This window comes from Peromyscus leucopus, chromosome 5, assembly GCF_004664715.2.
Source record: "Peromyscus leucopus breed LL Stock chromosome 5, UCI_PerLeu_2.1, whole genome shotgun sequence".
NCBI lineage: Eukaryota > Metazoa > Chordata > Mammalia > Rodentia > Cricetidae > Peromyscus > Peromyscus leucopus.
In genome coordinates, this window is record NC_051067.1 from 105571923 (window position 1) to 105585947 (window position 14025).

Here is a 14025-nt window from a genome sequence, read left to right on the forward strand (position 1 = left end):
CACCTCTGCTTCCCCAAGGTTTTATCATCAACATGTTCAGCTCTTTGTCATCATGTTTTATTTTTGCGAACCGCTTCCCAGCCAGTGGCAGGCGTCAGGGTTTCGGGTGTCCTTTCGTCTTTAAACCTCAGCTCTCTCATCAATAAAGTAAGTCTTTAGAGGGTTGGCAATGACTCAATTCATGGATTCACTGGTCAGATTTACCAAGTGTCATCCTGTGCAGACCCCCACAGTCCCACTCAGACGCAGCAGCACTTTCGGGACTCTTCCAAGGGAATAAATATTCAAAATGATTCTAACAGTAACTGTAGAGCACACCAATATATTTAAGTGTGCAATTAACAGGGACCTTGTGGTAATGATGAAAAAGAAAGGCCTGGGGATGGGTGGGGTGGGGCATGCCAGAGGCCCCCAAAGTGGGGTGAATGCAGAGGAAGAGCTGGAACCCAGGTCTCTCCCCTGAGCCAGGAACCTACCAAGGCAGGCTTGCGTCCGACAAGACTGAGCACCAAGACAGAGAGCACCGGGTGGGCAAGGGGTGAAGAAAATAGACCTGCTGGTATCTCAGATTGGAGGCCTTGACCAAGCCTACAAGAAGAGAATTCTAGCAGCTGGGAGCCGGCGGCCCAGACAGGCTCCTCTGTCCATCCCAAAGGCCAGCAGGCTGTGTCCTCCTGCCGCCCCCACCCTCCGTTCTGCTCTTTGCTCTTGTCTCTGTCCAGCCTGTCTGGCTGACCTTCCCTGACATACGGTTGGTCCACCCTTCTCTGCACGTGTCTGTCTGTCTGTCCACCCTTCACACGTCTGCCCCAGCGCATCGGCCTCCCTGCATCCCTGGGCCTCCTCGCCGCCCTGCCCCGCCCGCCGCTGTGTGGGTGTCGGGCTGGCTGTGCGCAGAGGGGCGCGGCTCGGCGCTCCCACCTCCCCCGCGTCCCCATCTCAGCAATGACCCGGGCCGCGCTGCCGCCGAGCTGAGACCCGGGAGCCGCGCCGCCGCCGAGGAGGACCCAAGAGGGTGACGGTGGCGTGAGCGGCGGCGCGGGGACGGCGACGGGCGGCGAGGCGGGGCTGCCGCAGGGCAGGGCAGGGCAGGGCAGGGCCCGGGAGACCGCCGCCAGCGGCTCGTTTAGGGATCGCGGGCGCGGGTCCGCTCGGCCCGGCCCCGCCGGTGCGCCCCGCCCCTGCACGCACAGCAGGCCCAGGCGGAGCGGCGCGACGCCCCAGCCCAGCCCGAGCGCCGCGACATCCGAGCGGGAGCTGGAGCCCGAGCGGGACCCGAGCTGGAACCGAAGCTGGAGCCAGCACTGCGGCGCACGGAGCGGAGCGCGGCAGCCAAGCCGAGTAAGGGGCGCGGGGCACCGGGAGGGCCGCGGAGGGGGTCCCGGCGGCTTACACACGCGGCCGGGGACGCGCTGGGCGGCGGGGGACGCGGTCCCGAGCGGAACCTCAGCGCGCGCGGAAGTGAGCGCTTTCCCGGGACCCCTGCGGTTCCTGCTCCCGCATCCTGGAGGGGGTCACAGAGACCCGCTCAACCCCCGGGAAATGCAAGGAACCCGAGGTCTCCCGCCTGCCTGAGTCTCAAACGAGTATCCTCCGGTGGTGGAAGCCCAAGACAGGGTCCCCAGCCCCGCGCCCTCGGTTTGCAGGGTCGCGGACCAGCCCACTCAGGAAAAGACACTAGAGTGCACTCTTGTCTGGGTTGGGAGAGGAGAAGGATTGAGGTTCTACGGAGTTTGAGCTTGAACCCTTTCCCACCACTTAAGCCAGGAAGTTTGACGCTCCAGCGGGCGGCTCACCTGGACCATGCCCCTGATATTGTAGCACCTAGGACAGAAGGAGCTTCCTCACTGCCCCTCCCCGCCCAAGGCAGACTTTCCCAAGTGCGTCTCTTGGGAAGAACCCGATGCTGAATCGGAGGTGGTGGTTCCGCTGACTGCGCAGCGCTGAGTGGCACTGCCACCTCTCTCCAGATTCCTTCCCAAGCTGGGTAATGCCCACTCTGCCCCAACTGACTCGCCGTCCTTCGGGCTCTTTTCAGTCCGAGAACAGGCGAGTAGTGTCGACCCTGGGCTACCTTCTTCAGCCACTCCAGTGCCCGCATGGGCAGCCAAACCCAGGCTAGGAAGGGGATAACACAAGTGACTTACCGGAGAATTAGGGGGCTCCAAGAGTCTTAATTCACTGAGTCCAAGTGCACCTAAGGGCCAACAGAGGGCCCTCTAGATTCTCAATTATAAGGACTGCTTACTTCAACCAATGACTTCACCACCTCAGTTTCCCTCTTTGAAAAGTACCCATGATTCTGTTAGTGGACTGTGCAGAAACTTTGTAGCCAATAAAACACCCTGGGCTGATTCCCTAGCCGTGTGATCTCAGGCAAGAAACTTGACTTCTCAGAGCTTCAGTTACCCTCACCAGAAACTCGGAAGATGAATCCAGCTCATTAGCTGACTCTTCTGGGGCACCTGACATATTGACTGCATTTGGCCACAGGTGTCATTTCCTGAGACAAAGTGAATTTCCCTGGTGTGAGGGAACATGATGCTGCCCTCCTTCCTGCCCTCTCAGAAAGCCTCAAAGCTCCCCTAGCGCCTACTGACATCTCATTGCAAAGCAAGACTTTCCTCTTAGCCTTTCTTTCTCAAGCACTTGCTGGCATCCTCTGCCCTGCCCAAACCCCCTCTCTATGCCTCTGTGCGGGTGGTAAGAGGCTCACTCACTACCAGGGGTGCCCTGCCCTTTTTCCTGTGGCTGATACTTGCTGCCCCAGGCTGAGACACCCCACATGATCGTTCATACTCTGTACGCACACCTTTGTCCACTCTGGTTTGGGTGAAGGGAGGATCGCCTTCTACGGGGTGGCTTAGGTGAGCCACAGTGATGGTTCCAACAGGTAACAAGAAGCCCAGTCAGCGGGACAGTGAGGTCACCATGAGTCAGAAGGGTACCCTCTGTGTTGATTCCTTGCTGACCATGATGTGTCTGTCCCGGGCCAGTAGGTCACAGGACCATGATAGACCTGATAAAGGAATTGGAGCTAGTGACAGATAGCATGTTTTGAATTTAAGAGCTGCCCTGTTTGCTGGACAGGATCCTACTGAGTCTGGACAGCTGGGGCCTTAGGCCCAGAGCAGACCAGTCAGATGCCCAGGGCTTGGGGAAAATATGAGCATCCATAGGGGCAAGGAAGCAGGTCCGATGTAGGGGCAAGGAGCATTGGTGGAAAGAAATAAAGGACACCCATGTCCCTGCCACCTAGAACTGGAATGAAATCAGGAAATGTGTCCACCTGTTGCTAGACAGAATGGCTGCCTCCTTGGGGTTCTTCTCTCAGAAGTCCCTCTCTCCTTCTTTTGTAACCTCCTCCATCCCTCCCCCATTCACTCACTAGGGTGTCCCATTCCCTGCAACTTCTATAACCCTTTCCCCTCCTCTTCCCAAAGGAGTTCATCAGCAGCTAATTAGGTTTGTTCTGCTGCTTCACTCAGTATTTGGAGCGCAGCTGATAGAGAACGTGATGGGGATGTGGGATGATCGTGGGTCTTTGGCAATAATCAGCTGGACACCCTCAGAGGACATCACTGTCATTTGAAACCCTGGTCACAAAAGTGCACCAAGCATGGGGCAGGGCACAGGAAGGCACTAATCAGCTTGCAGCTTCCTAAAAGGGAAACTGCGACCAGGGAGGCTTGCCCCTGGGTAAGTGAGCAGAAGGTAGTTTTGTGACTGTGAGCACAGCTCTTGGAGCTAGAGGCCAAGTTTACGGCATTTGATTCTGGGCAGGTGGCCTCCCTTTCACAGCCTCAGTGTTGTCTTGAAAATGGAGTGAGTGTTGATTGCACACCTGTCAGGACAGTTGCAAAGACTAAAGAACTAACGCATCGGAGGCATGTGACTGCGTCCAGTGGACGTTGGCCAGGGCCGCTGCCACCTCTGTGTTGTAAACACCCCCACACTTGAATTTATAAGCACGGGGCATTTTCTCTTTGATTTCAGACGACAACATTCTGGTAGAGTAGAAGCAGGGAGGCACATCCTATAACCATCCCCACGGTGTCAGTGAAGAATACCGAGGCTCTGGAAGGTTAAGGACTGGAGCTAGGTATAGAATACTTAACATCACTGTGACTCACTGTAATTTTACATGAGTTTGTGAAATTGATAATTAGCACGTTTTAACTCCAGTGACATGCAGTTAGTTATCAAGATGATCTCTCCATGGAGCTCTTTAATCATTTTGTGTCTGAGGGCTGAAAATGAAGGTGCTTACTATAAGTCCACGGGCTATCACATTTTTAGACACTCCTTTTTTTTTTTCTGTTCAAACAATTATCAAACTCATTTAGTCGAATTGACTTAAAAGAGCAGTCTCCCACTCATTATCTACACCTCTTCAGTTTCCTCTGCAGCACTTACCACCTCCAACATCTATAGCCCTTATTTGTCTGTTACCTTCCCTCAGCAATACCACTCACTGGGATGTCTCCTGAGACCGGAATGGCACTCAACATTTAGTATGCTTTGCAAAATCATAAGGTGTCGTGCAAAACAGGAGGTCTGCTACTTTTATTATTCTTGCCAAGTGTTCAGACTGATTAAAAACAAAATGTTACAGCATGGGAGACACCATTCCCTCAAATATTTGGCAAACACGACTTGCTTCAGGAGCTGGAAAAAAAAAATGGCTCAGTGGTTAGGAGCGCTTGCTGCTCTTCTGGCAGAAGAGCAGAGTTTGGTTCCCAGCACCCACACCAGCAGAGGCACCCGAAACTCCAGCTCGATGAGATCTCATGCCCTCCTCTGACCTCCAAGGTTCCCAGCACCCACACCAGCAGAGGCACCCAAAACTCCAGCTCGATGAGAGCTCATGCCCTCCTCTGACCTCCAAGGCACACACGCATTTGCACACATGAGCATATGTACACACACAGGCACACAGAAAAGAAGAAGAAATCCTTTAAAAAGAGACTTGTGTAAGTATCAGGGATAATTTGATGCTTGTTAAAAGGAATGAAGATTACAGAGCCTGGTGATGCAAACGGTAATCCCAACCGCTCTGTAGGCTGAGACAAGGACATCATGGGCTCATGGCAACTCTGGGCCACAGAGTGAGGTCAGTGCCGACCTGCGTTATTTAGTGACAAAAATAAAAATAAAAATGTTTAAAAGAATCCGAGGGTTGCGGTCGATGTAGCTCTAGTAGATCTCTTGTGTCACATACACAAGACCCTGAGGTCAATCCCCCATACCACGAGCAAAGATTACTTTTCCAGTGTCTTTATGAACCTTCTTATCAGCAAATTAGATGGTGAGCTAACTTAAAAAAGAAAAAAACAGCCAGGCGGTGGTGGCGCACGCCTTTAACCCCAGTGCTCGGGAGGCAGAGGCCAGCCTGGTCTACAGAGCGAGATCCAGGACAGGCTCCAAAGCTACACAGAGAAACCCTGTCTTGAAAAAAAAAAAAAAAAGAAAAAGAAAAAGAAAAAGAAAAAACCAACTTCTCAGTAATAAAAGAAAAGTTCAAAGGCAAATTAGCTTTAGCCTTTTTCAATGAACTGGCCTTGAATTTTTATCCAGTTACTTTCTACCACAAGAGGTTCTTTTCTGAATCATTTTGATGATCTTTCAGATTATAAAATCAATATGTTTCACTGTAGAAAATTTCAGATACCATAAAAAATATAAAATACATGAAAAACTCTCCTTAATCCCTCCAGTGTATTCTATTTCCATCCTAATCTTTTGCTGTGTATGAATGTTTCCACTGGGATTTTCTTCTACAAAATAAGGATCATGCACAGTTCTATAACCTGTTTATTTTTTCTAAAATAATCAGGATTCTTTTTACATTTAACATTATACTGAGAGTATATATGTTATTAAAATTTTTGAAAAACATGATTTCATGACTACATAATATTCCACTATAACTGCATGCCATAATTTGTTTAGTCTGTCCTCTCCTATTGGTGGCCACATTGGGATTATGTCATATTTTATTGCTATAATTAACACCTGCCTGGTCTCTTCTGATGTCACCGAGCCCTGAGTCAGGCTTCAGTGTACTCTTGGGCAGGACCAGGCCAGCTTGCAGATGGCCAAGCTCATGAAGTTGCACAGGACATCAGACCTCTATGTCTTGGCCACAGTGGTGGGATTTGACCCTGTAGAACGGTGGTTCTCAACCTGTGGATCATGACCCCCTTGCCAAACCTGTGTCTCAAAAAACTATTTACATTATGATTCATAACAGTAGCAAAATAACAGTTTTGAAGTATCAATGAAAATAATTTTATGGTTGAGAGTCACCACAACATGAGGTATATTAACGGGTTCCAGCATTAGGAAGGTTGAGAACCATTGCTATAGAGGAACACGATTCTGGTAAATTAGGGCAAGTAGAGATCCAAAAACCTCCAGACAGATCTTGACCAATCCAGTACAGCACACATGTGGCCAGATGTTGCCCAGAGAATCAGAGGTGCTCACATGCCCTGTCTCTTATAACATGAGAACTCAGGCACCTGCCAGCAAGCTTCAAGGCCTCTTGCCCACCTCTGTGGCCATTGCCCTCCCCCACTCTTCCTCCCCCCACTGCTGAGTTCATTCTCCTGCCTTTAACCACAGGATAAATAGTGTGGGACTGTAGCAGCACTTATGGAGGCCTGAACCTCCCCATTGAGGAAGTCCCCAGCTGGGTCCTTTCCTGTGACAGTATAGAGTTCTGTTGCTGGTGTCAGACCTGCTGGGTATGGTGGATAGCGCTCTTGCAAGAGCAGAGCGTCTAACCAAGTCCAGGAAAATTTCTCACTTCCTTCCTGCTCTGAGTGATCACATGCCCACCCACAGACCTAGGGAACAAAGCCCTATGAGATGATGTCATTCATTCACTCCGTAGTCACTGTGCACTTTCTGGGAGCCAGGCTGGGTGCTAGGTTAGCGATGGCACTTAACACCTACAGTCTGCAGTTCTCTCCTCTGCACCTGAGCAGACTCAGAACCCTGATCACCAATCCCCTTTCTCACCCTCTTATCTCAGGGCCAGTGTCTGTCAAACTCACCACTGCACTTTCCCACCCAGGGCATTGGAGCCCTTTGCTTAACTGGAGTCTCCCCCTCCCGCAGGGACCCACCCAGCTGGCTGACTGTCTCTTACCTCTGCTCACCTATCACCCTCCTCCCAAAGCCCACTGTAGCTGCTTTATCTAAACCTGCACACCTGCCTCTGTCCTGTCTCCCTGTCATCTAACATACATGACCACCTGTAGCCGGAGAGGTGTGTGGGTAGACACAGCCGGTCCAAGATTGACTCCATCTGCAACTCTCAAGACCTGGTACACATGGAACCAGTGAGAGGCCTCTCACCCATCGCCTGTTGTTCAGGGTCACCCTAAGCCCAGAGAGGTCTTTGGGAAACAGTGGCTGTCCGGCTATGAATCTTCCTAGGAGCCCTCTTTGGGCAAGGTGGCTCACCCCCTTGCCAGGCCCCTTTCTGTCATCTCTAAAGCTGAGGTTCATATTGAGGACTTGGAAAGCTGTCAGCATGGGACAGCAGTGGCCCAGTATGTCACCTGGCCTCGATGACATGGCAAGAGCTCCAGCCCATTCCCAAAGCCCTTCCTTGTCTGCTGTCCTCTTCCGTGAGGCAGCTGGCTCCCGGGTCCAGCTGCAGTCTTGGTTCTGAGTCTCCCCTGGAAGTACTCCCCAGTAGATCCCACGCCCTCCTTTATCCAGGTCTGAGTGTCCCACAAGCCCAGCGTGGAGGTATGCCAGGAGCAGGAACATAAAGGGATGTACAAATGACGTGGTCTAGCCACACACCATTCAGCCACTTCAAAGCCTGGAGTGCTGCCCGCCCACCCTCTCTTGCATTCCCAGCCAGACAATCCAGTCAGAGATGAGTCACAGCAGGAAAAAGCTGAGTGTCTGATGCTGGGCTCAGAGAGAGAGGCGGGCAGGGTAATGGTGACCTCAAATGGGCCCACGCTCTCCAGGACAGGTGGGGTGCGCTCCCTACAGACTGAAAACCATGGTCTCAGCCACCTGAGCCAGGCTTGTTCAGCTGCTTCCATCACTATGCCACGGCTCTGTTCACATGCAGGGACCTGGGTGGGTACTAGTTCACACAGACACCATGCATCCAGCCCCTTTCTCCTGAGGACTACAACAGAGTTTTGCCCAAACAGAATGTCTGATGAACCAGGCAGTGGTTTTCCCGTGGGTCACTTGGAGATTCTCTAGTGGGCAGAAGGAGGAGAAAATAGACTGGGAGGTTGAACATCTTGCTGCTTCTTTAGAGTCCAAAGAACCCCTCTTGAAGACTAGGGATATGGGTCAGGAAAAGAGTGTTTGCCTATCATGCATGGGGCCCTAGGTGCAGTGGCACACATCTGTAACCCAGTGTTCAAAAGGCTTGAAGCAGGAGGGTCTTGAGTTCAAGGCCAGCATGGGCTACATAGGAGATGTGGCCTTAAAAAAAAAAATAATAAGAGAAACAAGAAAAGAAAATTTCATATGATAAGAAAAGCTATTCCTTATGTTGCCAAGGATCTGAGGGGACCCCTTGCAAGCCCGGATGGGCTGGGTGCTGGGAAAGTGCAGCCAGAGGCCATGTGTAAAGTGTTAGCTGTGGTCCACGGTGCAGAGAATGGTGGCCCTGGCTGTGACAAACATCAGTGTCACAATAGGCAACAGGATATATGGAGATGATGGACTCTGCACAGAGAAGGCCTGCCTCTTGGCACGTGGAGCATCACTTGAAGGCTGTCTCTACATAGTACCATATGTTAGTATCAGGCATAGGTTGGCTTATCCCAACATTCCAGATACTTTTGAAAATGTCCTTTAAACTGAGCCCCCAAGCTAGTGTGTACAGACCGTGCTGACCTTCCATGTTCCCAAGATGCTCTGTGTTTAGGATCATTTAGAGTTGGTGTCAAGGATGTCCACATGCTGGGGAAGCACCCCCATTGTTAGTGATCTGTCACCAGCAGTCAAGGAAGCCTCACAAAGAGCTCTTGAAAGCTGGGATTTGATGGCACCATGGAAGTTCTCCAAGTAGATGGGCCAAGAGCAGTATGCCAGGGAGAGAAAACAGCCCCAAAGTCCAAGAGACGCACTGTAGCCTGACCGTGAGCTAACCAGAACACCAAGGGCCACAGATCTCCAGGGATGCCACAGGTAGTAAGTGAGGGGTACCAGGAGTGGCAGGGTCCTGTGTACACAGCTCTTCCTTGATCTCTTGTCTGTGACCTTGAGCAAGAAACCACCTCAAGCCTCTGTTTGCTCATCTGCAAAATTGAAATGATAGTCCTCTTCTCTAAGGTCCTGTCCCAATAGGGCAGGTGACTCTAGGTGGCACTTAACAAGTGTTCGGCTAATGTAAACCACATGTGTAGAGCCACGTGTCCCCAAAGTCTCCTACATAGGACTGTCTACTTGAGCTGTTGACCACATGTAATACAGGAGTTCTAGGCCCTGGACTGTGAGACATCCATCCTCCCCATACTCTGAGAATCATCAGCCTTCACCTCAGAGTCTCCAGGGTCAGTGAGAAGAACCAGTGGCTCCAGAGAGTCCTCCCAGAGAGGCGGCACCCTGAGGGAAGCCCCTCAAGAGAAGATGATCTGTACCTCTCCATGGCGTCTGGTGTCCCCAGGAGCAGCGCTTCAGGAAGTACCTTCAGCATGCACTTATTAAATGCCTGCATTTTGCCAGTGCACTGGAGAGTTAGGAAGACCCCAGGGTTGTGGATGCTGGAGTGAGTAAAGGTGTAGGGGAGCTGTGAAGGGGTCCGAGCAAGGGATTGACACATCCATTTTGTCTTTAAAAGAGATTTCTTCAAGGACTGGAGAAATGGCTCAGTGAATAAGAGGCTTTCTCTGTAAGCATGAGGACCTGACTTAGGATCCCAGCACCCGCATTAAAAAAAAAAAAAAAAAAAAAAAGCCAGGCGTGGCCATGTATGCTTATAATCCCAAACCCCAAAGCTGGGGTGGTGATAAAGACGGGATCTCTGGGGCTTGCTGGCTCCAGGTTCAATGAGAGACTGTGTTTAAAGGGAACAGGGTAGAGAATGAATGCTAGAACAGGACACCTGATGTCTTCCTCTGGCCTTCACACACGTACAGGCATGCACAAGCATGTATGTGTGCACATATGTACACACACACACACACACACACACACATACACACATCTCTCTGAAGCAATAGGATGAGTTGTCAACTCACTCATGTGCCCTCCTTAACATACACATGTATGAGTTGTGAGCTTACTCACATGCCCTCCTTTACATACACATGTGTGTATGTACACACAGACATAGTACCCTCTGTACATCCACAAACAGGAATGCAGACATCAGTTCTCCTCACGTGTAATCTTCGAAAGCAAAGGTCACAGGCCTTAAAGTTCTGCTCTAATCTTCTGGTGTGTAAATTGGTTCTCTTAGCAGCCTGAGAGCTCACCTCCTACCCTCCCTCCCTAGGTCAAAACTCTCCCTTGGTTTCTATGGAGACCAAGAGTGGATGTCAGGCCAGCCTAGGCTCACACTGGGAAAGCTGAATAGTGTTGAGAGGTGAGTGGCAAGTCACTGGCTACAGAGGTGTCCCCAGATGAGCTGCATTCCTCCTGACTCCACAGAGAACAAAGAGAGCACCAGGAGACCTGTCACACATGCCAGGTCCTCCTGAAGCTTGTTCCAAGCTTATCCCCACTTTCCCAGGAAGGATATGAGGTTCAGGGAGGTGAAGCGCTTTGGCCAGAGTCAGTGCCAGGAAGTGGCTGCATTGACTTTAGTATTAAAGGATCAGGGAGAAGAGCAAGGCAGCCCACAGACAGCTCCCTTGTTCACTTACTAAACAGAAATGCTAGTGTTTCCACGCAGTATGCTCAGCCAATGGGTTCCTTCCAAACTCTGTGCCTGTTTGGAACAGAAAACACCTGTGGAAAGGGGCTCTTAAGTGAGATGAGGCTGAGAACCTCTGGGTGTGACTCCCACAGGTAACTTCTGGCCACATGGTGTGTGACCCCAGCGTCAGGGAGGCTAGTGGCCTCTGAGACTGGGGGAAGGGGCAGGCTGTTTGCCCTGGACTCAATACCCATGGTCCTACTCAGTCACCCCCAAAAGTGCATTTTGGGAGGCTGGAGAGATGGCTTAGAAGTTAATAGCCCTGGCTGCTCTTTCAGAGGTCGCAGATTCAGTTCCCAGTGCCTGTATGGTGGCTGACAGCTGTCTGTAACTCTCCATCCAGGGGACTCAAAGTCTTCTCCTGGCCTCTAAGAGCAGCAGGCTCACAAGTGGACACAGACATCTAGGCTGGCAGAATGCCCATCCACATAAAATAATAATAAAATTCTTAAAGTGAATTTTAGTCTCTGAAGTCAAATGTGCCTCTTGACAAGAAGTAAAAGCCCACACTGTGTCCTTTGGGAACACACAAGGAGGGACTGACTGGGTTCAGATCTTGAGTGGCATGAGACGATGTTGCTCTGGAGATGTAAAGGAGTGTGAAGGTAACCGGGCACAGCCCAGCTACACTGAAAATTCAGGTGTCACACAGAGTTCCTATGGAGACATATTGGGGAAGGGAAGAGGCATTTTCCTTCCACTGGCTTTTATTTCTAAATTGGTGACCTAATATGTTAGGCACCTCCCAAAGGGATGTGCTGGCTGCTGAGAGCATGAGAGAGAAACAGATCTGGAGTCTCACACCCCAGCCTGTGGGTGCTGTGTGACCTTGGCCAGGCTACAAGACTTCTCTGAGCCTCAGTTTCCTTATGTACAAAATGAGGAGGAAAAGAGCACTCTTGGTTCTTAGAGGGAAACCATAATACAGTTTGAGCTGGGGGTCAGGGAACAGCCTCCCAAAGCCAGCCACAAAGCCTCGAGCAGGCTTTTCTCTCCTCTGGGTGTTTTGCCCTATGAAGTGAGGACTGTGAACCAGTCTTTAAGGCTCCTTCCAGCCCTGACTGCCCTAAGGCACTCAGGATACTACAGTCTATGGAGGATGCGGGAACAGTGAGTCTTCCACAGTAGAACTCCATGGCATCACACTCCCACTCCAGGGTCCACCCAAAAGAGAGATCCACCCTCCAAACATCACTGTGACCCCAACACCCACTCACCCTACCCCTGTACCCACACCCCATACCTTAGAGCCCAGGGATCCCAGACTAGGAGCATGTTCACAAGTCCCACCCCACCAAGTGATGGTTCAAGTGATGATGTAAACACACGACCTGTAGAGATGGTGGGTGCTATAGGTGTCCCATCACCTGCCTGTTTGTGTCTCCGCAGGTGAGTGGAGGGGCTGTCCCCTTAAGAAGTCAGAGCTGTGCTCGTGGGCAGGCTGGCTCCGCTGTTCTGCTCCAAGGATTACATGTCCTTCAAACGCCCTTGCCCCTGTAAGTCGCTTCCTTATCCATCACTGCCGGGGTCTAGCTACTGCAGAACTAGAGGGTGGAGTTGTAAGGATGGCACTGGGATGTTTGGCCAAGGCACCGAGAGGAGTCTGACCAGGGCTCGTGTGGAGAGACTTGGGGGTTGGGGTGTGGAGGGGAAACACAGGCCATCCCGGCATCTATAGTGGGCTCCTTGGAAACTGAAAGTCACATTTTGTCCTGTTCCCAAAATGTGGATCAAGTTTCCTCTGAAACTCAGTGATGCATTCTCCCCCACCCTCAGTGCCATGGCCAAGTAACTGTGGGAGGTATTGGATGAGACATGTTAGTAGTTTTTGCCACTGTCGGCCTTTTCAGGGTCTTTTGTGTGTGGTTTCTGTGGGAAACAAAAGCCTTAAGTTCTTCCTACACTTAACTACCCACAAACAATGCTTCGTGGATTTGGGTCCTATAGAACAGTTCCTTGGGGCTGACTGCCCTAAGGAAATTCATCCTATAGCTCTCACCAGAAAGCCCCCACTGACTGAAGAAAATGCATGATTTCTTATGGAGTTCACAAACACAGACCCTCCAGATCACTGTTATCACTGCTGGGGCAGAATCCGGAAATGAAAGCTCCTATCCCAGGCCAGCTGCTCTTCAAGGCCTGGGGATACCTGTCCTGCAGAGGACTAATACGGCTGTGTTCTTATCCCCTCTCTACTGGTGTGACCAGGGAACTGGGGAAGAAGGAGGCTAGGAATACTGAGTGTGGCAGGCTTTCTAGAACTTGAGAGCCTGGATTTTTGTGCTAATAGAGGCCATGGCCTCCAAACAGCCTCCCCTCCTCCTCCTGAGGACTCAAGGTTATAGTCACAGATATTAAAGGGCACAAGAAAGCAGTGTGTGAATGTTTCCAGTCCACTTCTCCCACCTGCTACCTGACAGGCCTAATGCCTAGCATACGGTAGGCACCTAATAAGTGCATGTTGTATGAATAGTTCCATATTCAAGCACTGTGGGTGAGGAGCTGCAGGCAGCTATGGGGAATGGAAAGTCTCAAAGCTCCCCTAGCCTATCTGGGCCACACAGCCCTGCCTCTGAGATAAAGGGGTGTCTGAGCCCCTAGGCCTCCAAGAGCTTGGAATACTGTGGGGCTCCAGGGAACCTCTTTGCCTCCCATTACCCAATCAACTTTTTCCTTTTCTTCAAAGTCACCTGAGAATTGCGCCATCTTCCCCCCCCCCCCCCCGCACACTCGTTTACTTCACCACAGCATCCGTCTCCTTGCCTAGACCCATACCCCACCCATTTGCATTTGCTGCGTCCTGTCCACTGTTTCCAAAGCTCAATTGTATCTGACTTTGCTGGTGGCTTCCACTATCTTGACTCCTGACCCCTCCTAGGTTCTTCCAGCCACTCTGTTTGCCCATCCTGTCTGTCATGGCTCCTTTGACAGTGGAGGGGGGAAATTGTGCCTTTCCCTGGGGCTTAGCAACAGCCCCTCTTCTTGTTCTGCACAGTCAGATTCATCCTCACTCTGCTGCTCTGCTTCTGGCTGCAGCCCCTGGGCTGGCATTTTCCAGGCTGCCTGTCCCAGCTTCTCCTGGGTCTTGGGAGGTATTGGGGGTGGTGCTTAAA

The 14025-nt window shown here is 51.3% G+C and overlaps 1 protein-coding gene across 1 annotated transcript in view; it reads left to right on the plus strand.

Annotated features, from left to right (window-relative positions):
- The first annotated feature begins 1172 nt into the window (after positions 1–1172).
- Bean1 (brain expressed associated with NEDD4 1) overlaps positions 1173–14025 on the plus strand; it is a 50290-nt gene continuing 37437 nt past the window's right edge. Inside the window, exons 1-2 of the mRNA XM_028884365.2 lie at positions 1173–1341; positions 12302–12408. Of these exons, the coding sequence (XP_028740198.1) occupies positions 12384–12408 (25 nt within the window). The 5' untranslated portion in view covers positions 1173–1341; positions 12302–12383. The remainder of the gene's footprint in view (positions 1342–12301; positions 12409–14025) is intronic.